This window comes from Phyllostomus discolor, chromosome 3, assembly GCF_004126475.2.
Source record: "Phyllostomus discolor isolate MPI-MPIP mPhyDis1 chromosome 3, mPhyDis1.pri.v3, whole genome shotgun sequence".
Taxonomy (NCBI): domain Eukaryota; kingdom Metazoa; phylum Chordata; class Mammalia; order Chiroptera; family Phyllostomidae; genus Phyllostomus; species Phyllostomus discolor.
The window spans coordinates 132,501,291-132,528,084 of NC_040905.2; the positions used below are offsets into that span (position 1 = coordinate 132,501,291).

At 41.1% G+C, this 26,794-nt stretch overlaps 1 protein-coding gene across 1 annotated transcript in view; it reads left to right on the forward strand.

The window, feature by feature from the left end:
* FAM120A (family with sequence similarity 120A) overlaps positions 1–26,794 on the forward strand; it is a 126,534-nt gene that overhangs the window by 89,209 nt on the left and 10,531 nt on the right. Inside the window, 5 exon segments of the mRNA XM_028531488.2 lie at positions 9,389–9,638; positions 16,888–17,002; positions 22,286–22,495; positions 24,236–24,419; positions 24,953–25,090. Of these exon segments, the coding sequence (XP_028387289.1) occupies positions 9,389–9,638; positions 16,888–17,002; positions 22,286–22,495; positions 24,236–24,419; positions 24,953–25,090 (897 nt within the window).

Below are 26,794 nucleotides of genomic sequence, written 5' to 3' on the forward strand. Positions count from 1 at the left end.
AACGTGGAACATACTCATTTCCTTCCTGTCAATTATTTTGTACCTGGTGGTACAGGCATGTTATTGGCCTGGGAGAAGCTGTCCTGTTAGCGTACATTACGGGAAGCACAGGGCAGGGGTGGGCATTCATTGAATGGACTGCCATCCTCTGAGCAGAAGCAAGAGAGAAGGCAGAGCATGGTGAAGGGCTGAGTGCAAACCACACAACAGGCCCAGCACTGTCTCACAGAGAAATACCAGGTCTGCTTGCTGGTGGCAGGCCAGCTCTAGCTGGGGCTGAGAGCGTGGGAGTGGGAAGAAAGGAGAAGGATGGTATGGTTGGGATGACTGAGATGGGCTCTGTGAGGCTCTGGATCAGGTGGGAGAGGCACAGGAGAATACAAAGAAAAGGGAAAGGAAGGCACAGGGGTATTCCCTGTCAGACCTGACAGGTGAGTGGAAGAGGTCTTAGAGTCAGAGACTACTCAGCAGGTGTCACTCTTTCCTTTCCTTCCTGCTTCCAGGTCTCAACATACTCCTCTGCCTTGTTTTTAAGCTCAGGATATGGAGTTGTTATTGTTATGTTACTTTTGGCCAGTGGGAAGTATTGAATGAGGAAATAAAGATGAATTTATTGGGCAGAATAGAAATCTGGAGGAGGGGGTGATGTTAGGGTTAGGTAGGAAGGAGGGTGGGAGTGGAGTCTGTACTCAGGCTACGTTTCTTATGCAGGCAAGAACTAGGGTGAAGATACGTCACTTAGTATCTTCTAGTGAAGATACACCTGGTTTGGTTTGGAAAAGGGAGCCAGCTGTTACAAGGAAAAGGGACTGGACTTAGGGGTGACATTGGAATGGGGGGCTCCTTCCTCATGGAGGAGGGCCAAAGCTACAACTGGTCTAGTTAGTTTACCATTTAATACTTCTTAAATAGCAAGTAGGATATATGTCTGTTATTTCCTGTGTATCTTTGTCTTAGAGGAGTGTACAGCCAACAGTAAAAAAGTGAATGAATTAACTGATGAAGATACAAGGCTTATTGGAATGGAGACCTAAAGTGTAGGGTATAGAGAATGACGCTCATGTGTGACTGGGCACATAGTTGCTGAGGATCTTTGAAATGTTGGCACTGAATACATTGTAGTCTTTTCTGCTCAGGTGGCTTATGAGTGTAGGTTTTGACTTTCCTACAGATAAGGAAGAGCCATTGAAGGTTACATAAGAGTGATATTTCTGTTTAGAACATGGGTTGAGTAGGGACTGTGACTGAATTGAAGTAGAGATAACACCTTGAAATGGGAAAATAAGAGTGATTCAGATGCCCATTGCCTAGACAAGGCTGAATTAACCCCTGGAACTTAAAGTTTTCTGGAGAAATGTGGTATTAAAGTGCTGTTACAAATAAAAATTTACCTCTGGACAGAAAGATGTATAAATTTGACCTCGGAATTTGCAAGTTGAGAGACCCTAGTTAGCTTTATAATTTTGGTGGGTGAGATAGTCATAAGGGGCTTTAGAATCTTGGCCTTTTGATGGAGCTGATAAAAGTGAACCCAAATATCTACTATTAGATAGTAGATATCTACTTTTTTCATGCATTGGTTGTTAATAAGGTAGAAACAGTCTACAGAAAAGGCTTGCATGTAATAGTACATGTCCACTGATTATCTCACTAACTTGAACACCAAGTCTCCACAGGGTTGACTTTGGCCTTGGAATCTTCAATGCTCTCAACTTGATCATACCAAATCTGTGTACTCTAAGACCTTACGTCCTCAGTAGTGCATTAAGATTACTTCACGGGACCCTTCACTAAATTCCAGCTGGCTCTAAACACTGATTCTGAAGATGCTGAGGCTTTAGGTGTCCATGCCTAGAATACCTAAGTGACTGCACATTTTATATTATTAAGGGGGTGTGTTGTAGATCCTTGATGCTCTGGATAAGATGGGAGAATAACAATGTCTGGTCATGCTGAAAAGAGGTTGACTTTAAATAGTTTCTTGGGAGTTCTTGGTTGACAAAATTTGAAAGATAAATCTGTTGAAGTTTTGTTTTACCCTGTGGTCATTCTTAGACCATATGTAGATGAAATAAAGTCAGTAGCACAGATTTATAAACCAAATGAAAGTACACTGTGTAGGTCTTAGGACAGATCTGTTCTTCAAATCCACTGCTTTGCCATCCACTTTGGTGGTCTGGTAACCAAAACCACCCATGTGGGTTCCAGTGAATTTGCCTACTCAAGGGGGTGATGCAGCCACTTTTGAATGTGAGGGTTTTCCTCTAACACAGCTTCAGAACACTACGTATGCAGATGCATGCTCCTGGTGTGGTCACTGTGACACTCAGAAGTTCCCGAAGAGGACTTCGTTATCAGGAAGAACTGGTCAAAGGGTGTGTTGAGTCTAAAGGGTTGTTTTAAAATACTTAACTCTCACTAGATTTAATACATCTGTCCATTAGGATATATTGATTATAATCTATAATGAATTTTTATGTGTTTTATCAATGTTTCATTTTAAAATCATTATATGGTTAAAGTAGGATATCTACAATCAGGTCCTTAAAAAATTATAGCCTTTAAAAATTATATCAGAGTGCGTGCTGGCAGTTTATTTTCATATTGTTCTCTGTCTATCCCTAGGTTCTGTGAGTTTGCTTTTAAGAAATATTTCTGAATACTTGTTTGTGGTGGCAGTGTGGTACTGAAGTCACTGTTGTGGAATTCCATGTCCCACTGGTGGGGTCACCCAGAGACTACTGACCCCACTCAGGCAGATTTGCCCAGATGTGCTGGGTGGTGGGAGAGGCAGTGGCAGCTGCTTTGGGGGGAGGTGGGATCAGGGTGCTGTCTCAATAGCTGCTAAAATAAAGGCTGGGTCTGGAGATAGGCATCTGGTCTCAGCCAGCCCTGGTCTGGAGGCCTTCGTGTGTGAAATCCAGATGAGGTAGCTGCTTCTAAGACATGTTCCTGCCCTGAAAGTTCTGGATTTGGCTGCCTTAGTAGCTGTTCTCCCTGGGAGCACCGTGTAGCCACTGGGCACTGGGGTTCTCTCATGTGCTTCCCAAAGGTGAATGGGAGGGACAAAAAGAAAGGGCTCAGGTTCTAAAAAGACAGCAGGACAATGATTTGCCTCAGCTATAGTTGAAGAATTAAAAACCCAAGGAGTAAAGCTCAGTGATGTCCATATTTTAAAATTATTGTCCTCTTAATAAAACTGGCCTCTTTTTTCTATAACAAGTCACCTCAGTACCTCCAAATTAGGTAAGTAAAAGAAACAGGCTTGTAGACAGTATATGTACATAAATTATAAACATATGAGATAAATTTATAAAAATAAGAAACAAGTTTATATACTGTGAGTACTATTTTTATAAAAGATTTTTCTATATTTATTCACTACTTATTAAGCTATTAAGAAAAGCCAAAAGGAACATTGGTTTTTCCTGGTCCAGTTTGCTTTGAAAATTTTGTTTGTGTCAAATAATTGGAACTGATGTTAAAAATAATTAAATTTGTTCACTGTGTATTATATTTCAAAATAGAATGCTTTAACATGACTAATATTAGTGTGCTGTTTTAATATATATGAAAATTGGGTGTTATAAACATTTTCCTTATGATTTATGAAGACTGCTTGTATATATTAACCTGAATTTCTTTATTCTACAGAGCTTTCTAGGATGAGCATTAGCTAATTGCCTCTTCCTCTCAGAACTTTGAGAAGCTGAGCTCCAGAGACATAGGAAGGCACTCTGGCTCAGAGGGCACTCTTGGATTAATATTTATATCATAGACCCTTAAACTTAAGTTCACAGTACACTAGGAATGCTATTAATGGGGAAAGTGAAAAATAGAATAGCATTTATGATGTGTCTGTAACACCATGTTCTTCCCTATACCCTGTGGCCTGCTGAACATGTATCTTTTTGTGGACAGAGCGCTGCCCCAACTTCAGACATAAAAAGGTTTAAGGCAAAAATTCAGTCTTTTACCTCTGAAAATCATGAAGGGTGTGTGCACAGATATGTTGTGAATATAAGGAGATGTAGAGCCAGCTGGATCCCCGCCTATACATGGATTCCTGGGAAGTTTTCCCATTACGAGGAAAAAGATGCTGAGCCATCATTGCAGCAATGTTCCTGTTTCTCTGTTTTTGCGCTGATATGAAGGAAGGAGTTTTGTTGTTCTTTCTTTGTGTGATGTGGCTGTTTTTAGTACAACCCCAGGAAAGCTCAGCAAGTACAAGACTAACTCCTCTCCAAATATACACATGCATATGCAGGCACACCAGTGTGTGCGCACACTCACACCTATGTGCACACATAGACAGTCACAGACCAAGGGTCCAGCTGGACACAGTATTTGAAGTCTTATATCTCCTTCCTTTTCCTCTGACTTGTAATCACTTTGCGTGCATACTATAACTGCCACTCCTTAGCCCCCAGCAGGCACTGGTGTTGCTTGAGCTATCTTGGCACTGAGTTTAGAGACATACTTCATCATGTGGCACTACAGGCAGACACTGTCAGTCAGCTGGAATTGGCTTAGAAAATGAAATATGTTCATTTTTTCTGGTCTGGGATCAATCCCAAAATCAGTATCATAATAGATTTCCAAGGTAGAAGATGATTAATGTCTGCTGGTAAACATTGGGTTTTTACTGAGAGCTGAAGTATAATAGTGTTTTAATGTACTGAAATTATATTTGGAAGAGGTTTTTTCTGTAAAGAAAGTATGTTATGAATTTAGCCTCTGATAGCAAGAAGGCTATTCCCTGGGAGTTGTTGCCAAGGTAAGGCGGACGACCTAACATTGTTTTTTAGAAACAACCTGCCTCTTGCAGTTGTCAGTTTTCCTGTCAGTGGAAAAGACAAGATGAATGTTTGTTGGTGATGCACAAGGTTTTTCATGGCCAGCAGCTGAATCAGCCAACTATTCTGCTTTAACGAGGCAGCATGAACCTGCCTTTCTAAAATGGTGTCATCACAGAGATAGTTTCACACCACAGTGCTCTTGCCTGAGGTCCTGATGTTCTTGAAAAGTGCTCGGGATGTTCTTAAAATCCAGTTGCCTCATTTGATCCAGGTAACCTGTGCATAACCAGTGGTTTTGCAGAAATGGTAAGAGCCCGGATGCCTTCTTGTTAGCTGGCTCCCTTGCATCTGCTTGTTACTTTGAGCTGCATCACAGAAATCAAGCCCTCCCTCCTAAACAACAGTGACTCAGGAAGAGGCCAGGTGTCAAAGGGAGAAGAATTGCTGTGTGTGCACCAGCCACCTCATGTTGGGGAGCTTGTAAAGCAAAAGGTACCACATGTCAACCCCAAAATGGGACTTCCCTTGGAATTCATTAATCTATGAAACACTAACCTTCAATTAGTTAATCTAGTGTAATGAATCCATTGTAACCATATAACAAGGGTGTAAGGTTAACATACTTTTGTATTTCCTCATCAGGGTTGTGTTGCAGTGAGTCTTCAGCCCTTTTATTAGTACCTGGTTCCAGGACTGAGGGTTGTGTGGCGGGGAGGCTGGCAAGGGGCCCAGGCCTCAGAATTTAAGGAAACCTCATTGTCAAATGGGCACATGGGAGCTGTATCTCAGCCCTGGGTACCTCACCTGGCTTACCCTCATTTCAGCCCTATCAGGTACATAGTAGATAATCAGTAATTATCCATTAGGTAATTGGCCAAAGGTTCCACCGATATTAAGTAGAGATACACACAAAAGATCTCCAAAAGTTCAGTTTTTTACAGATACACTCGATAAAAATAAAGCAAGCCAGAAATAGCTTTGCTTTTGAAACAGAACTTTGTGTTACTACACATTTATTTTGTCTGATAAAGATGTGTACAAGGAGGAACCAAAATAAAGAAAACCGTGGAATTTATTTATAAAAAATTATGTATTTGTTCTTACATATTTAAACTTCAGTCACCTTCAAACTACTCTCCATTTGATGCAATACACCTGTTAAGACTTTTTCCACTGCTCTAAACAGTTTTTCAAATCCTTGATCTTGATGCCTTTTAGTGCTTCTGGCTTTTTTTGTTTCACCTATCCCACTTAGTATGGTTTGGTCAGGTGCACTCGTAAATCACCCATCATGAATTGGGCAAACATTGAAAGAGTCTTCAGGAAAAGTTTGCTGAAGCCAAATGTAGCCTCTCATACCACCAGCTGGTACATCGATGGGTTCCTAGGACACTCACCTAGTAGGGGAAGCCTGTACTACAAGGGGCCCACCCTCTAGAAGAGAATTCTGGTTCTTTTGCCGGGGGGGGGGGGGTCCCCCTCTTATTTCCTAAATTTGATTTGAGCCATTCTTGTCATGAATAGTGTAGCTGGGCAACAAAAACACATATACGATTGAGAGGAAGTTAGTACATCGATACCTTCATAGCTGCAGTCCCCCTTGCCCTGTTCAGTGCTCCTGGTGGACACTGACTGCATGTCCCTGCTAGGATTGTGCAGTTCTTTCATAAGCATCAGCTGGCTGTCCTTGGTGCTAGTGTATACAGAGGCTCATCTGTAGCTGCCCTGGGTCATGTAGGATTGGAGTACACAGCTTCATGCCAGATAAATTCAGACACGCTTTGGGCCCTCAGAGCTCCAGCTAGTGTGGACAGCTGTTTGAGGGCAGCTTCAGGGGAGCCTCAAGTGGAACAGCCAACTTGTGAAAGGTTTCTCTGACCTCCATTTATCTTTGATGTAGGTAGGACCTTGGAAAATAAAGTATGAAGAGTTCTAAGCATTCTGAACTTGAGAATGAAAATCATCCACCAAAAATTTATTTCTAGAACAAAGACAAGACATAAAAAAGTAAAATGATTGCTAAAAAAATTTAGTAAAGAGAGGCAAGGTAGATTTAGTAAGAATGCCTCTTGAGAAAACTCAAAGGAGACTCCTGACATTATAGTCTGAGTTCATTAAGATTCAGGAAACTCATGCTTTGTGTGCATGTATGTGTTTTGTGGGAGCTGTGAGAAAACCTAGATTAAGTTGTCCTACAACTAAACATAAAATCCAATCAATTCCTTTAAATAAGTCTTTGCCACCAAAATGAAAGCGTTGCTCAGAAAAAAAGAATCTCACATTTTTTGTAGGGGGGGCGGTTTTGGCATGAAAATGAACCTTGTGGAGTAACCTAATGGTTCATTTTGTAGATCCACACTCTGCATGTGAGAGTTCGTCAGGAATGGGGAGGTGAGGGGGGCAGTTGGCTAGATTGTGAGTCCGAGGACAGGGTCTGCTGGATGATGAGGGCTTGATGGGTTTGTGCCTGGCACTTAATAATATTGATGAGTACAAAGATGCATGTACTTTCATATACATGTGTATCTCTGTTTTGACTTAATAGACTTTGAAATAAGCATTTTAAGTGTTTTAAGTTTTCTTTTAACATTTAAACACATATTAAAATGTGAATGAAAGGCATTTTCCCAATGAAAAAACAGTGATTCTTTTGTAAGAAGAAGATTTTCTGTAACTACCTTGACTTAACACCCCTATTCAGGCAGCTCCTGGGTGGTAGGTCACCACAGGAGGGTTGCCCCAGCACCTCTCTGAAGCATATGCCCTACCTGGCTACCAGGGATCACATGTGCTCAGCTTGCTTTCCTGTTGGTCACACACTTTGGGTAGCCAAGTACCTAACTCCTAGTGATCTTCCTGACCTCTGAAGAGATTGTTTAACCTTTACTCTGTTTAGACATGGAATGGAGCTAGAGATGACCCAGTTAATCATTTAACTCGATCAGGATTTGTGTTCTTTGGTCTCTCAACTGCCACAAGCATTATTTTAGGGAAGATAAGTCCCAGTGGGGTACTGTTCCTTGGAAAGAATTCAGGTACAGAAGATCTCACTAGATCAAACCAACACCCTCCTGGCGTTTCTGTTGGCCACTGGCAGCTCACTGGGGTCTGCTTTAGTTCTGATATTTATTGTTCCTTATGAAATGGACACCCAAGTTTTACCATTGGATTATTAAGTCAGTTAAGTTGGTATGAAATTGTAATACACTGCACTGTAGTATATCTTGTTTTCATTGCATTCTTCCGTCATAGGTCATAGTTTTCCTTAAATTTATTTGGAAATTATGTGGAAGAATGTACATATTTGTGTGTTTTAAGAATTAATGGTACTAATAGTAGTAAAACAACTGTGGATAAAAGTCATTGTTTTATGTTACATCACTTTGATAAATAGATACTGTATGCTGGCGTCACCTGGGATTTCTTAAGATGGACTGTTGCTTCTGCTTTGCAGCCTTACTGGGCTTTTGGGGTCTCACTATGTGGTAGTTTGCCCTTACTAATCCTTAAAATAGAATTTAACATTTTGTTACATTTGTTAAACTAAGGGATCCTTAAGTAAAGGGGCTAGCAAATGCAAATTCTTTTTCAGGTCCAATTAATACAAGTATTTATGTAAAGATTAGCCATGTGAATTGGATTTTCCATGGATTTCTGTAATAATCACATACATCTGTGAATTATTCCAATTGTTATTACTAAAACTATTAATGGGTTTTTATAGTAAAACAAATTTGTCTAACATCTTTGATTCACTATATTTTGCCATGTATAATGTGCACTTTTTGCCCAAATTTTTGAGGGAAAAATGAGGATGCTCATTATACATGGGTAGTACTGATTCCATATCTATATAAATGTTTTTAATTCTTTTTTTAAAGATTTTATTTATTTATTTATTTTTAGAGAGCGGGGAAGGGAAGGAGAAAGAGAGGGAGAGAAACATCAATGTGTGGTTGCCTCTCGCACGTCCCCTACTGGGGACCTGACCCACAACCCAGGCATGTGCCGTGACTGGGAATCAAACCAGCAACCTTTGGTTCACAGGCCCATGCTCGATCCACTGAGCTACAACAGCCAGGTGTTTTTTAATTCTTTTATCTATGCTTATGCGTTAAAAGTGTAACTCTAGAAAGTAATAATGATATCTGCATGCAGAATAATACTCTGAAATATGATAATAGGTTTTGTTTCTAAATAAATAAATAAATAAGTAAATAAGTAAATAAATAAATAATTGAATTAAAAATGGAAAGATCTTGTTTCCTGAAAGTCTGGGCCAAAAATGTTAGTGTGCATTATACACGGCAAAATACTGTATACATATTAGTTATATGGGTAAATCAAGTCATGATTTCATTGAGGAGAAATTTATTGGTGGCCTGGCTGAAAATATAAATGAGCACTTAAAGTGAATAGAGAGCAAATGTCTTAGATGTGTGGACTCGTGACCAGTAACTTGCTAACTAGAGGATACATTGTTACATAAGAGGTGAAATCTTCAGGCTGTAATTACTCAAGGTTTGTTTTTGTTAGGCTTAAAGGAGCTGAGATGAGCTATAAATGGTTCTCTGTTTTCCTTCCTATAGTTTCACCAGTGATCATTAAGGAGTGGGCAGCTTATAAAGGGAAATCTCCACAAACCCCAGAACTGGTGGAAGCTCTTGCCTTCAGGGAGTGGACCTGCCCCAATCTGAAGAGGCTCTGGCTGGGGAAGGCAGTAGAGGACAAGAACCGCAGGATGAGGGCATTCCTGGCCTGCATGAGGTCAGACACTCCAGCCATGCTCAACCCAGCCAGTGTGCCCACTCATCTCACAGTGCTGTGCTGTGTTCTACGGTAGGTGCAGCATGGACAGATGCTTCTCAAAGATATGTGTTTGAAGGACATGGGAGCGGTAAGGGGTTATTCTAAGTGAATCATGTTTGTTGAAATTTGTCCATATCCCACGCCCCCCCCCCAAAAAAAAACCCCGGAATTTATTTATAAAAAATTGTGTGTTCTTACATGTTTAAACTTTAGTTACCTTCAAAGTATTCACCATTTGATGTAATACACCCATTGAGATATTTTCTCTACTGCTCAAAACAGTTTTAACTCCTCAATTTTGATGCCTTTTAGTGCTTCTACCATTTCTCGTTTCACTTCTACCATGTCAGCAAAATGTTTCCCTGTGAGGACTTTTTCCATTCAGGGAAACAAAAGAAAGTCACTCAAGTTGAGATTGGATGAATAGGGAATGTGGACACAGGGGTCATGCCGCTTTTGGTCAAAAACTGCTGAACGCTCAGCTAGGTGTGGGCAGGTATGCTTGTAAATCATCCATCATGAAATGGCCAAATGCATTGAAAGAATCTTCAGAAAAAATTCACTGAAGCTGAACGCAGTCTCTCATAACAACGCCAGCTGGTACACTGATACAGATGGGTTCCTAGAGCACTGACCTAATGGGGGGTAGCCTTTACTATAGGGGTCCTGCCCTCCAGAATAAATTCTGGATTTTTTTAGGGTCTCCTCTTATATTATAGAAATATAGGCCATGTAAATGCAATGTGGACTTGAATTGATGCTAATAGTATGTTTACAAAATAGGTATATTTGGAAAATATGTAAATATGATTTTAAACAGTTTATTTTTTTAATATTAAAGATTTTGAAGGATATCAGGGAAGATTACATTATATATTATTTGGGATTGCTCTATAAGGGAAATGGGTCTCTTCTCTCTCATTTGTTTAACCATATGTAGAGCAGTACAGACTTGCGGTTACCTGATTTATTCCTCGAGTTATATAGCCTGCTGTACCCTTGCTTGTTCAGTTGCTCAGATTGTTCCACCTCAGGCCTAGGAGCCCATTCAGTGAGTTCCTATGTCCTTTGTCCCCCACAGCATATTCTTGCATTTTTGGCATCACATGATACTTGGGTTTGTGTGTATCTTCCCTGCCCTGGAACCTGTCTCTAAGGGACAAGTGCCTCTCCTTGGACAGAGTGATTGAAAACCCAGATTTGGGCAGTATGTGATTCTAGGCACTCTCGTTTGATGGGCCACAAATGCCTGTGTAGACACTGTTTGGCATTCATTTTAGTTGACATACATACCTGAATTAGGTTTATTAGTTTCTGTTTTTGTAACCAGTTTCAAACTAAGCAAAAGTTTTAAGTACAAAAAAAAGGGCTTTTTTTTTTTTAACTTAGATACTTGAGGGTGATTTTTCCATCAAAGACACTTTCCTATATAATCAAGATAGACATTGGAGTCAATCAACATCCATACTTTATTTCTATCTTCATTTCAGAGCCCACTTCACAGTCTGTTTCAGACCCTCTCTTTGTGAAATCCCATAGGTTTACAGAGGACAGAGGCTGGTGGAGCAGCGCAACCATCCCTCTGCTCCTTGTGGTCCTGTCCAGGCTGTGCGTCTGCACTTTGACCAATTAGTGAAGGGAGTGTCTGCAAGACATCTCCAGCAAGGCCCCTCTGTCCCCTTTATAACTAATCTTATTTCACAGGGGGCTTTTTTAAACTTTGTAAACCATCCAATGTGGACTCACAGCTCCTGTCTTCTTTAATAGCGTCTAGTCCATTACTACCATCATTTAATTTGGTGCTTTGTTGTCAGTGTTTGGACCAGTAGGGCTCTTGTCATGCTGGCCCTCCATGGTTGTCTTTGTCATTCTTTAAGCACTTCCTGACCTGTATGGGTATTCTGGCCCCTCCTAGATGCCACATTCTCCCTGTAGCCCTGTCCTCCTGGCGGTGGGAAAGGTGTTAGACATCAGGCCATCCTAGTGTGTTTACAGGTACAGATACCCACAGGCTTGTGGACTTCTGTTTTTGTACCTCTAGGCTGCCTGCTTCAGCTCTCTCTCCCCAGGTATGGGGCCTTTGACCCTGATAGACAGTAAAAGCCTGGGGCCCAGCTGCCTGCTAGGCCATCACCTGCCCTAGCCATCCTGTCCCTCCGGACTGGCACTTCCTCCTCAGGCCCCTGATCCCTAGTGGGTCTCACCTTCTTAACTGAGGACAGAGGTTTAGTCAGGTGTCTATTTCCTGAAGTTTCTTAAATTCAGACTTGAAGGCCAATAACTTACTTAGAAGCCTTCCCTTAATTAAATTGCAGTTGACTAAAATGAGTATTGTGTGTCAGTTTCTTATCTTTGTTTCCATTGAGAACTAGCTAGTGAGAAAGATTAGGCCTGTATTTGGTTTTTGAATCTTCTGGATTCCTCTAATGGAAAATTCATTTATGGAGCTGTTTTTATCAATAAAAACTTATATTAGCTGAAAATTTAAGATTAAGGCTTGGAGTACTATAAAATCTAATTAGCAATAATGAATTTGGCTACTTTGTATTTCTTTCAAATTTAAAAAATATGTGTGGTCTTAAGTGGGGCAACTGACTGTCCACCATATACCTGACCTGAAGAGCCCGTTGGATCCAGGCTCATTGGCCTGCCCCTTGGACAGAGGTAGCCATGCATTAGTGCAGGACGAGCTGCTACTGTCAGGAGTGTAATGTCCACATTGTTTCGTGATGCCCACTCTCCTTTTCACATGTCTTGGTTCTTGTGGACTTTCCTCTGCCATTACCCCAGGAAAGGCCTTCATAAAGTCTCCCTTGATTTCAGGACTGTCCTGGTCCCTGTTTTAAGACAGTGTTTATTACTGGGGTGTGTGTGTATTTATTTAATACTTATTTTAGACCTGTAGAGATTAATAAAGGTAACTAATAATCTTAGGTCTGAACAAACTTCTTCCTCTGTTCACCTTGGTGGCTTCGGGAAACTGGAGTGAATGCAGTGCAGGCCCCCATACTTTGGCAGAAGCCAGATAATTTGCTTGGTGTGAAGAGACTGTCATGTATAGGGTGGGTGCTTGGGACCAGTGGGTTTCCCACTTGGAAAGACTTTCAGATCCTGGAGTAGGACAGTGCATTGAGGCGAGGAGGGTTAGGGAGAGATGAAGGATAGTGTTTTTTGGGTCAAGTCCCCAGGACTTGGGGCTAAGACCTCATAAATGGGTTGGTCCACTTCCACTAAGAGAATCTGTTCTACCTTCTGTATTTGGGGTCCCAGGATAGCAGAGGAAGGACACCCTGCATGGCCTCTGGTCAATGGGTGTGACCTACTACGAACTTGCAGGGTGGTCTGAGTAGGAGATCCAAAGTCTTGGGGTGAAGAGAGTGGGGGCACAGGAGGGTCTGGGTGAAGATGAATAACAAGAGCCTCCTGACAACATGCTGTGGGCTGAGGTTGACAGCCCAGGGGTCATCATCTGGAGAAATTGAGGCTGTGTAATAGGAGAGGGACTGCCGAGCTTAGACTCAGGCTGAGGGGCTGGGGGTTGTGAACAAAGGGCAAAATCTGTGTCCTGGATAAGATGAGACCCTACAGCATGACCTGTGACCTTGATAGCTGAGGTGGAAGAAAGGTCAGTTATTCCAAGGCCAGGCTGTTATCAGTGAAGACTTCTTTCCTTTCTTTTATCTTTCCTTTTTCATAATTTCAAACTGAAAGAAATTGTGAGATTAGTACAAAGATGTCATGGCTGTCCTCCATCAGATTCCCCACACGCTAATGTTCTACCGCTGTTGCTTTTTCCTTCTCTCTGTGACTGTATTAGTTTTCAGTCCCTTGAATGAAGTTGTGGATATGATTCTCCTTTGCCCTGAGCTCTTCAGTATTTTTTTCTTGAAAAACAAGTTCATTATCAAAATCACAAAAATAATGCTGGTACATCTTCCATACAGGTCTTAGATTTCATCATTTGCTCCAATAACATCCTTTAGTAGCAACAGAAAACCTTGGCTCACGCTTGTGTTCAGTTGCCATGTCTCCTCCAGTCTCAACTGCCTCTCTTGTTCTTCTGCATTGATGCAGAGATGTTTCTGAAGAGTGAGCCCTGGTTTTCTGCACACTGGGACCTGCAGACAGTCATCTTAGACACACATGATGAACAAATGGAAACAGTGCTGATACACAGATGGCAGCCCCCAGCTTCAGTTTATCCACCTTTGGGGAGGCTGCTTCTTAGCCTAGGTTTGTCAGTCTTCCTTTACACTGAGATTCCATTTCTGCATCTGAGGCAGGCGCATCCCCGCAGGGAGGTGGTGGTCTTTTTGATGCTTTCACTAGCGTTGTCAGTACTCATATATTACTTATGTCCAAATGTGATGCTGGGACACAATCAGGAGGATGGGACAAGGATGGCAGGCAACTCCTTAGAATACTCATAACAGAGACCAGGAGGGGCCAGTGTCTGAACAGATGTTCGGCACAAGGTTGAAGTGGGTGTTCAGAAAAGAACAGAGGGCCTTTTCTGTGGTGCAGCTCAGAAAAATAGATGAGGCCCTTTCCCAAGAGAACTCATGTTCGTCTAAGGGCACAGACTAGGTTATGTCTTGGAAAAACCTAAATCAATAAATGAAATAAGGGGATGGAGGGCTTGAGCTCCAAGCAGGACTCAAGAGAACTAGTGGAGCCTGTTCCAACACCCAAGGAGCACAGCCAGGGTCTAGCTCCTTCTCTGTGTGGCAAAGGCAGACAGCATTATTCTCCAAGAGATGCAGGGACCTGCTTCTGCCCCAGCTTCCAGCTCTTGGCTCCTGTACTTCTAAAAGACATTGAGAAGAGAGTGAGAAAAGGGGAACTGCAGATATCCTCACACCACCATAGTAGGAAACTTGAGGCCCTAGAAGCCATGGGCCTCATGGCCCATGGAAAAGAATGTCCAGAGAAAACTGAGTGAGGTCAAAGGGGCTGAGTGCACTGTCAGTTCACAGCTAGTAGTATGGACATAGGAAATAACCAAGGGAATAAGTGTTAGCTCCTGCTGGGGATACCATTTTATTTATGCTGTTTAAGCTGTGTGTTTGTGTACCTGTGTTTGTGTACCTGTGTATCTTTATGTGCATTTCATACTCTTTCTGCATCTAGAAAGGCTTTCCCAAGACTTAGAGTGAGAAAGAAGTAAGTGCTGACTTTGTTAAAATGTAGTAGGAAGCCACATGGAGGAAATAACAGGTATTCTAACCAAAAAGATTATTTGTTGCTGCAGCTAAACTGAGTGGTGGAAGTCTTTGTTGCCAGGAAAACCAGGAAAGCTCTTGAGAAAACCAGCCTACCCTCAAGACAGTTCTTTTATTCTGATTCATAATCTTTAAAGTAATATCTCGCTAAGGACTGGGGAGTCAAGGAAGTTGGTGTTTCATAGGCTTGTGATGCGAAGAATTGTGGGGACGGATGGTGTGGATGGCTACATAACACTCCCTGTACTTAATATCACTGTACTGCCCACCTAAAAATGGTTAAAATGGTAAATTTTATTTATTTTTAGAGAGGGAAGGGGGGGGGGACACACACACACATACACACAGACAGACAGACATCAATGTGTGATTGCTGGGGGTCATGGCCTGCAACCCAGGTATGTACCCTGACTGGAATTGAACCTGCGACACTTACAACTTTAAAAAGATAAAAATAAAAGGGATGCATGGCATGGACACTTAGGCAAAGAACATTGTGTATTGAGTACAGTCTTTTCAACAAGTTTTTTTCAGACAAAAGTGGGGGGACTTTACATATTTGCTAGTTTTCGCATCAAGCCTTGATTAAAAACTCAGTAAGACCATTGTATTTAAGATTTGTGGCACTCAAACTATTACAAAGGATGTTATTTTTGTCATTGCAGATATTGACAATTTAATGAAATAAAACTTTTACATCATTATTTTAAATGTATCTGATTGTATCTAAATACCATAGAGAGTTGACATGCACTATTCATTTACTTTGAAGACCATTTCCTAAGGCTACATAAGTTTACCATGAAGTATATAAGTTTTGTGCTTCCATTTCCCCATCTCTCAAATGGGACACTGATGGTTTTTCCTGAGTTTCTGTGATCATGTGGGGAGCCAGTGTGTATAAATATTTAGATCAGTGCCTGGCACCTAGTGAGCACTGTTAAGATTTTTACTTAAAATACTTCACTTAATCAGCTAGATGGAACCTCTTCCTTTACCCACTAGTTCGTGTTCCTGTGGATGAATACTAATTATAAAAAAGAGATACAGATAGGGCTTTGTGCCAACTCTGATTCTTATTTTTGTTGACTTAGATTTTAAGAACTTCCTCAGTGAATGGGACTGGAAAAAGCTATGTGAGGCATGTCATGCAGAGATGACATGAATCTGTCACCAAAAGTTATTTTTAGTGATCAGCTGGCAACTTGATTAGGTCATCCCTCAAGTTTGCTGGATGCCCAGTATTAGGAACTGTTGGACTTAAACAGGACTTATGACCAAATTCTTAGTAGTTTAGTCCCTCACACTCTTAACCCAAACACTGTCTGTAGTTGTGCCTTTGCTTAGTGCCCCAGGGTTGTCACTGATGCTGTGTGTGTGTGGCAAAGTGATTAAGGGAGAGGAGGTTGATGGGGAAAAAAAGGTAATGTGGATACCTGGTGGTTCTCAGGCAGATGGTACAAACTGGAAGTTGTCAATTTAGAAATTGATTTCCCATCAGTTGCTCACACCAGAGTGACCCCCAGTAAGTCTGTGGTCCTGGAGACTGTAGGAACTAATTCTGAAGACTGCAATTTTAATCCTCTTCCTGGGGTCCCTTTCCACTTCATCCCTATACATTGCCAGCTGGAGCCCCTTGGTGCAGATGATTCACACAATACTCACTCTTCATCAAGGGATTTCTTATTGGAACTAGGGTCTGCCCCCCGGGTATCCTGTATGGAATCAAAATAGATAAATCATATATTTGGTACATATAACGTGTTTTTAGGACTTGAATACTTCAGAAGATTAAAGTTGCATCAAAAATCACCAGCCAGCTGATTTGCAGTATATATAAGTTTAGAGTGCTGTTTTTAATTACTCTAAAATGCTGACTGGCCCAGGTGATGATTGGCATCGTCCAGTGGAAATAGAAAAGCTGTGTAAGAAATCTGTGTAAGCCTCCTTAGCTTGTGTTACGTGAGTTTCCTTATAACCTGAACACCAGCTTATGCATGTGACTGGAGACTACTGTGTCCTAATTCCAGGCCCTTTCTGTCTGTCTACCCATGCAGGTATATGGTGCAGTGGCCTGGAGCACGGATATTGCGTCGGCAGGAGCTGGATGCCTTCCTAGCTCAGGCATTGTCCCCCAAACTCTATGAACCTGATCAGCTGCAGGAGCTCAAGGTAACTGACACCTCCTTCCTGGTCCTGGAGTGTTGCTCTGGCACTCAAGGGACAGCTCACCTCACCTGGCAGCTGCTCAGTATACCAAACTAGTAGTGCTAAGGACAAGAACTTGAGCCTTCAGGGCTAAGGGAGTTTCTTTCCCAGTTATTGAAATGGTCAAGTCTACTTTTGGGTGTTTATTCTTGTTTGTCACAACAGGAGATAAACTTACCTTTTATTTCAGGTGGGGATCCCAAACCCTGGGAGGGCTTGGTCTAAAGAATTTTCTAACATCTGGCCAGGATCTTTTTCTTATTTCGTTCTGTTGTTCCTATTTACAACATTCATTTTCTCAAAAAAAAAAAAAAAGTCTTTGTCCTCCTAGTATTGTAAATCCCTTTTAAAAAACCACTTGAAGAACAACGTTATACCATCATTCCTGTGCCCTTTTTAGTCAGCATTTAACATCGTATTCCTTTTAATTTTCCCTTCAGTAACTCCTTTTATTCTTTGTTTTTACAATGTTAATTTTCTCCACGTTGTCACCTGGTTTTTCAGTGCTTGTCTTTTCAGTGTACTTTTATTGCTGTGTTCGCATGGCTGTGCTTGCTTTCTAATTTCCACACTAAATTTTAGAAAGTTCAAGACTTTTCAGAGGTAGCTTAATTTAGTGAATCTGCCTTTTCTTTTTAATGCATAGGGTTTTGGATTTTTCTTTGCTGTTGGTTATTTATTTATTTATTTTACAAAGTTTTATTTGTAATCAAGTAATCTCTTTTGACAAAATCGCCTTCACCTTTAGATCTTTTTGCTATTATTCTTTATGAAGGCGTTCTTTCCGGGTTTTAGGCTTACTGAATAGATTTTTAGAATTCTACACTTGGGACTCAATACATTTCTAGTTTGCCCTATATTATTGAGTTAAATTCAGTAATTTTGTGTTGAGTGTCCCTTGAGTGTGGACAGCTCATGTCATTTGTGGTCACCTTAGGCTTCTGGTGACTTTGAAACAAGCTAAATGAGACAACAAAACTTAGGAAGATCTACCTCAAATTGTATTCTTTACTTTGTAGATTAAGCTTTTCTGTTTGTTAGACAGGAATTAATATTTTAATGGTTTTGAATTTAAGTTTTTGATTTAGACTGTTTGGCCGGGTGTCCCTGAGAGGCTGTATTAAAGCACAGGCTTTCCCTCCTGTGTCCAAGAGTGTGGTGCCATCACCACCATCTTCATCACCAGACTGTGCTCAGGGGTGTTGTAAATACTTTTACCAGAGTGTGGTGCCATCCCTCTACCTCTACTTCCTGTTTCTCTTATTTAGATTATTACATCAGTATTGACATTCCAGTTCTGAAAATCAGACCGCCAGGTATCAGGTATGCCCACCAAGCCTTATTCACCATCAAGTTGCTTTTACTCAAAGTTCATCTTTTCTCCCATATCCTTTTCATTTTTGGATCAACACATAGGATATAACTTTTGAAAGACAATCACACTCTAAGCTTTCATTTTGGTTCTTTTGAAGTCTCAGTGCTTTCATGATTTTCTCCTGATTCTTCGTCTAAAGCTAGGCATTTCTAGAGCTGTGTTAGAAAGTGCAGGTACTTCAGGCCCACCCCTGTCCCCTTTGACTCTTATGGTCTGGAGGTCTGTGTTCCCGTCACCAAGGGCAGCCTGCACGTTAGCACTCTGTTCATGAGTAGCTTAGATTCTGAAACAACCAAAAGAAAAAATAACAGCTTTCCTTGGGGAAGAGATAGTTGTTTTTTTATTTAAGATTGAAGATCCTCTCATCTATCAGATTGAGAACTGATAAGAATAATCATTATTTAAATGCTGCAAAAATTTCTACGTAGACCTCAGAGAGGGTCCCAAAATTCAGTGATAGAAAAGTAAATTTTAAAACTGCTTTTTCATTTAACCATTAAAAGTTGTTTTGATATATCAAAATCAATGACAGTGTTTTTCTATAAAACGACCATTTCACTGTGTAGGATATAGTCAACTCTTGATATTTGGTATTGTTTTAGGGGCCATTATCCAGTTTGTGGATTGCCCAGACTCTGTTTTTCTTCTCCCACTTCTGTCTATGTGCTTTGAGAATAAAGGGAAGACAGAAAGAAAAGACTTGAATTTGACAGTTTGGCCCCTGGTTGGCTTTTCTGGTGAGATGTTTGGCAGGGAAATACGTTGAAACCATAAGTTAAAATGACTTTATAATAGTTTGACCTGGTCTGTGCTCTCTCTACCTGCTGCAGCCATGAATAATTGAGTGTTCTGGGTGGCTCATTGAGGACCAGGGACAGTGACTGACACCCTCACTTTTCTCTGGTATATTAGGTGCTTCTACTAGGTTACCAGTGTGAATGGAATTACTAAGGTAGAGTCAGCACTGACACTGTGCTTGGAGGAGAGCGGGTAAAGGATGAGGAGAAGGACCTTTGTACAGATTTAATTTTTATTTAGTTTCTTTCTCCTTGCTCTTGACATCTCTGTAATTATCTTACATTCTTTTAATGTTTTCCAGTGCCAAGTGGAAAATATAAAGAAGGAAAGTGAAGAGCTTTAAAGACAGTGTTATGGGCTGTAGCATGTCTGTGGTACCTATAGCAGTGATTGTGCATGTAGGTAAATAGGAGAGATTGCAGTAAGAGTCTTAGAAGTAATTATAAGTCGGACAAGCTCATTTTACTGGAATTTAGTTCTTGAGCTAATTGGGCAGAGATTAAATTCCATGTTTGTATTTCCTATAAAGTCAAAAATTTTGTCAGCATTTCTCTAGTTAAGGAACTTTGGATAATGTTGAATAGTTTATGCTACTTGGTATGAGAAAATGAGGTTGAAGTGTGAATATTTTGGCCATTTCTGTGATCAGAGATTCAGATTCTGATGCTATCAGTTACCAGTATTGTGAGCTTGAGCTCTGTGTGACACAATTTCTTCACTTATTAAATGGAGTGCTGAGAGCAGTACCTGTATCATACAATTGTTGAGATGTAAATGAGACAACATATGTAAAAATACTTAGTGCAGTGTCTGATAAATATTTAAGTTACCCATAAATATTAGACAGTGTTCTTTGTATAATTAATATTTAGGGACAGAAATATAAACTGCTATGTAAAGTAATTTTTTAAATTGTCATGAAGTCAAATCTATACAGCAATTGAGATTTTATTCCCGTTATTTAGACCCCTTTTAAGAATTTTTCTTTATTAAATTGATGGTAGTTGTCATTACTGAAACTAAGTGACTTGACAGTCACTTTTTAAACCCATAAAAACAATTTCTCAACTAATGGTGAGGCTATTTCAAATAAGTGATGTGTGTGGATAGTAGGCTTCTCCATTCCTCTCAGCTCACAAGATTACCATGTTTTTCAGACGGCGAGATGCAGCTCCCCCCCCCCATTTGTGAGGAATAATGGTTGTTAATGCTGCTGTTGGGTTCTGTTTACATTTACATTGGTGAAATATTTATGTTATTTATGTTATTAAATATTTTACTACATTTTTTCCTTCAAAATTTTCCCCCTATTTTCTTCCCCTAAAACCTAGGTGCATCTCATGGTCAGAAAAATATGGCATTCTTTCCAACTAGGGTACTTCTGTGCTCCACACATTGGCTGGTCTTTCTTAATTTCAGCACTCAGATAGCTACCTGCCCAGAGTAGTTTTGGGCTTTATTAGTCAAATAAGGGTTTGTTGTCGATATGACCAACACTACCAGTGACTTAAGAAATGAGAGCAGCATTGTGCTTCCCACAGAGGCAGCTGGTGTCACCTATCACCTTGATTGTGAGCAGACATCTTTAGCGAGCACCAGCACCATCGTTGCCTCTCCCTCAGCCTTGACCTGGCCCAGAAGGCCATAGCAGCAGTGAGAGAGTGGCTGGAGGCTAGGTTGCTGCTATGCCATGTTCCCACAATGTCAGCCTTTAGGGAGCAGAACCCCCCCCTTATTAGTACCTCTTGAGACTCTCAGAGAAGGCAGTTTCTTCCTAATTGCCCTCCATTTCTGCTCATAAATATAGAAATACATCTAATTCCATCACCTTAACCCCACCTGCCCTCAACTGAACATGCTTTGTTCCCATTCCCAACATCACATGGGAGAGAAGCAGGAGCCAGCATGGTGGGCCATTTGGGGTGGACAGACTTCTCCAGGTTCAGGAAGTTCTGAAGTGGATTGATTTAAAATGTATGAAAAAAATAAATAAAAAATAAAAATAAAATAAAATAATAGGAAAACACTGTTAGGTGTTAATGGGGACCGACAGCACAAAGCAGAAGATATTCATAAATTCATCAGTATTTGGCATTAGAGTGATCTTTTTTTCCTCTCTAATGAAAAAAAGTCAGTTTACCTGCCACAATTATGTATTGCTTAGTTTGATACCCATAAAGATAACATTCCTGAGACTCGATCACCTTAAAGAATAAGCGTGCCAGGTGGGAAGACAGAAACCAGGGCAGCTAAAACTCAGTCCCGGATAATCCACAAACTAGGTCCTTCACAGACAGATAATCAAGAGTTGACTGTATTTGTCAGTGTTTCTCACCCTGTGCATCAGATGCTAGGAGAGAGAGAGCTGTGTGCACACAGGAGAGCTCCCAGCACTAATGACCAAGTGAGAGGACCAGGGAGACAGTCTTTAGATTCTGGTAGTCTGCATGGTTCAGATACAGTGTTTCTGTTGTTGTGTTCTTTCATTTATAAGCTATCCATTTCTCCTAAAACATTTTGACAGTCTCATTAATAAGTTGCTATCTAAAGCATTAACATATAAAATAATGTAAACAAAGTACAAGTTTTAGAATGAAATTGTACCAAGTAATTTTTTAATATAACTATTTTTAAAATGCATAGTCTTATTAGAATGTTTCGTTTTACACTCACTCTATACCAGTGTATAGAATCTGAAGTGTAAAGTTTATTTCATAAATGAATTGTGGGCTTCTTAACTGCTAAGAAGACTGTTAAATAATTTGTTACTTTATCATGTGTCAACCTTAAATATAGTATTACTTTATGCTTGTATTACACATTACAAATTCGGAACTGAACTATTGTGTTTTAGTATGCTATAAAAGTCTCTTAAATTTAAATTTGTTGAATAACATAAAAAGCCTCTGTGTTGAAACAGGCCAGTGCCAGGTCACCGTATGGTGTTAACAGATCTGCTTAGGGTGTCTGGTTGGGGGGTGTCCTTGTTAACCATGAGAGTTGTAGTCAGATGTTGTGAGAACTTCGTAATGCAGTACTCTTACTCCATAGAGATCACTCTTTTCCATTTAAAGATTGAGAACCTAGACCCTCGAGGCATTCAGCTATCAGCTCTCTTCATGAGTGGCGTGGACATGGCCCTGTTTGCAAACGACGCGTGTGGCCAGCCCGTGCCCTGGGAGCACTGCTGTCCTTGGATGTATTTTGATGGGAAGCTCTTCCAGTCCAAGCTCCTGAAAGCAAGCCGGGAAAAGACCCCTCTCATCGACCTCTGTGATGGTCAGGTCAGTTGCAAGAATGCGGGCTTAGAGGTGGGGAGGAGCATCTGGCCACCTTTAACCAGAGTGAAATATCACTCACTGGCTAATTGATCGTCTTTCATACCAAATTTGTAGTGACCTCATGTGACAGGATACTGTTTTTAGATTGGGCCCAGTCATTGTTTGAATCGGTGTCAGTTCAGTGCTCACGTGAGCTGAGCTCTGGATACACAGTACACTTGATTCTCATTAATCACTGCCATTATGTTCTATGAATTTGCTTCAAACATGGAATCAGCAGATATTGAGCCTCGCCTCTTAAGGGAAATACAGGGTTAGGTACCTACACTCCTCCAGTCATAATATCTTTGTCAGCTGATCAACATATAACCTTGTTTGTGTGTGTTTCTGAGTGAAGACGTCTTAAAGAATATATATTGTCAATTTGCTTACATTGAACTCAGGGCCAGCAGTGCTGTAACTCAGCCTGAACAAAGTTCAATCTAACACATATTTTCTCCATTGCAGCCTGGCAATTAGGAACACAGACAGCCCTCGGCACTGCGCATGCAGCCATGTCAAACAGGAAAGTCCCCCACAAAACTTAAAACTGGCTCTAAGTAGACAGTGAATAGGATACTTGTTTGAAGTATAAAAGCTGAAGCAAAAGTCAGAGCCTCGCCTTCTTAAGTGTCCTCTGCTCTACACATGTCTACCAATTACCACAAGAATGCCACAGTATTGATTTCAGAGTTACAAATACATTTTAGCAAGTAGATGAATTCACGAATGGGGAGCTCATGAATTTTGAGGATTGGCTGTCCTTATTTAAGATCCTGGTTTAAAAATAAAGGGAAGTCGGTTATCAGGTTATTTTGTCTCATAGCCTGAAAGAGACTCAAATTGGCTTGAAGCCCTTGAACTGTAAACTACAAAACATGCAATCTCTAGGACTGATTTATTATAGAGTAAGCAGATTTTCAGATTCTCTGATTAAAGACTGGTTGTTAAAAGACTTCCAGTTGAATATTTTGGACATTAGATGAGCTTTGTTCAGGCTGAGTTATAGTGCTGCTATTCCTAAGTTCAGTGGAGTTTGACACACACAAGCTGTATATTCTACATTTGTACAGGTTATAATGTTTTTCATAATGTAATTAATGTAAAATGACAGAATAGTTTTTATGGGCAGTTTCACAGAGAGGTCCGGTCTCATCCTGAAGAGAGAGCTGTAGGAAGCATCTATTACTCTGTGCCTCAGTTTGCTTTCTACAAAATGCAGTGAATACCTGACCTAATGCTAAATCATTAGGAAAGTAAACTTCACAGATGTAAACTAGGCATCATCTACCCTGTGGTGCATGAATAGAAGGCAGCTATGCTCACCACTACACCAACGCTTCATGAATGGAAAGAAGGAAAACTGTGGGTGGGATCTGTCTTGACTTAGCCATTGGTTTTGAGAACCAAATTCACAACTTCAGTAATAACTTTAGAATAAATGGTTCTCACCTGAAGATACACTCAGACAGTAGGAATTCATGTTTGTCTATGAGATTAAGAGGTACCTTAGTTTTTTTTGCATTTTTGTTCATGGGGTCATGTTTGCATTCTGTAAACAAGTACTGCTGAGCAGACTGTTACTGTTTACCAATAAGTAACAAGACATACCACAGCAACCCATGTGTCCTTTCTTTCCTCTTCATTCTAATTCAACAGAGACCTTGTGAATCAGGTTTTCACATGCTGGTGCTTGATTTGCAGGCTGAGCAAGCTGCCAAGGTAGAAAAGATGCGGCAGAGCATCCTGGAAGGGCTGAACTTCTCCCGGCAGAGCCTCCCGCTCCCCTTCCCACCGCCCTCAGCACTGCCTTTCTACCCAACTTCTGTGTACCCAAGGCACTTCGGGCCTGTACCCCCAGCTCAGGGTCGAGGGCGGGGCTTTGCAGGTGAGTATGCCCACCACAAGTAGGGCCTTGCTGGTGTGGGACGATAGATACACACGCAGGCCTTAGTAGGCCATATCTTGCCACACTGAGACTTTGTAATTAACTGTCAGGTTTAGTTATAAAAGGGGCAAATTGAGTCCAGAAGAGGTTCTGGGAAAGGGGGAAAGGGAGCTGCAGAAGCTGTGGCAGAGATGAGGTTTTAAAATCAGTCAATATCACTGGAAATTCTGCTCACGCTTATGATTTAAGATTCTCACGTGAGGTTCAGGGAGCCTTCCTCTACTAAGGCCACCTCCCAGACACTGACTGGGCCACATGATAGTCCCAGGTTGCAGGAGGCTCCTTCAGTGTCATTGGATCTGTGTTCTGCTGTTGACAAGAGAGGCTGGAAAGCCCTTCCCTGGCAGTTGGTGGTGTAAGAACAAAAACTGGAGGACACGGGGATCACTCTGCCTGAAAGCCCACCTGGGGGGCTCTTCCCTGAACCTGGTTCCTCATGGCTTCTCCCATCTCTTTCCTCCCGGGTCCCACAGGAGTCTGTGGCTTTGGAGGCCCCTATGGGGAAACTGTAGCGACAGGCGCTTACCGTGCCTTCCGTGTGGCGACGGCAGCAGGACACTGTGGAGCCTTCTCAGGCAGTGACGGCAGCAGGACTAGCAAGTCGCAGGGCGGTAATTATGCCATGCCTCCTCCTAGAGCTTCTGCCTGCCAGCAGCTTCCCTGTTCCTCTGGCTCCTTTTCCTTTTCTGTCCTGACTCCAGCAGCACATTCTTTCCATGGGGCCCCTGCCCTGGCATTTGTTTCTGCTCCTATCCTCCCAGCCCGTCTGCCCTCAGGTCTCTGCAGCAGCTTTGCTGTGGGCCATCTCTGCCTTACTTCTAGGCTATCCCATGTCCATACACAGCCTTTCTTGTGCACCTGGCTCCCTAACTATCACCTCCTGTGATAGAACCAGCTGCCTATTAACATCCAGTGATGTCTCTTTCCTACCTTATTCACTAAACATCCTTCTCTTGGTAAAGAGGATTTTATCTGTATAAAAGATTCTAAGGCTAAAGTAGAATTCTGGCATAAAAACTCACCACAATTTGAAAATTTTAAAAGAAACAGCTGATATTAGATATATAAATCAGTTAGTTTATTTTAAATTCCCATGGCTTCTCTTCTCATTTGTATTAGGCTTAAAAGGGAGAAAAAATTCTAATGTTTAGTTTTGAAATAATGTCTTATGATTTTGTTGTAATTTGAAGCCTGTGACTTGTGGCTTTGTCACAGATCCTGCATTTTGGGGCTGCAGATTTAAATGTGGCCATCGAGTCTACATTACAGGGTTATTTAAATACATTTTTAAGTAACCTTGAGGATAGCAGTCCTTTCTTAACCAGGAATGCTTTTCCAGCTCAGTTCCAGAGGCTTGCAACAGAAATTTTTTGTAGCAGTTAGACTCTCACAGATGAATACAGCCCCTCTGTGGCCACAGGAGCGTTTATCCCCTCCCCACTTGACTTGCATGCCCCTCTCTTGCCTCCCCAGGGCTCTCCCAGCTGTTGGGTGCTTTTTTCTTCCTGTCCCTATGTCATTTGGTGCACAGTGAGGTGTGCTATATGCTTGCAGCCCCAACCTAAGAACTCATGGTAGCCTGCAGTTGGGATAAAACATGGTGGTGGGGGAGAATCTTAAGGTGAAATGACAAGAGGAACCTGCTTCCTAACTTCCCCCAAATTGTGTCGAACTCAAATCTGTGCTGTCCAGCATACTAGCCAGTGGCCACATGTGGCCCTCAAGCACTTTAACTATAACTCATCCAACCTGAGCTGTGTCCTAAATGAAAAATACACTTTGATTTTAAAGACATAATAGAGGGAGGGGGGAATGCAAAATATCTCATTAATAGTTTTTTATATTGATTACATGTTGAAATAATATTTTGGATATATTGAGTTAAATAAAATAGGTTCTATTAATACTTCATATGTTTCTTTGTATTTTTGTAATGTGGCTATTAGGAAATATAAGGCTTATCCAGATTTTATTGGACAGTACTAAATTTAGCTACTAAATCATTATGGCTAACAACGGGACGATGAGAGTTTATTACAGTATATTCCATCTTCCAGAAAACAAGATGCTTGAAGTTCTGTTTTGTTGTATTTTTATCAGAAATTTTACTGAGAGTTAACAGAGAATTTTCTTGGGTAAACATGTCAGAAAACCTTAGCATATGCAGGCTACTGATAATTAATAGAAGTTGGTGCATACAGAAGTTTTGGTGCATATAGTTAGAATATCCTTATGTGACCCAGCATAAGGGGATTCTAATTTAACAGTACAGTGAGAAATAATAGGCTCTGTTTACTGATTAATTTCCATAATGT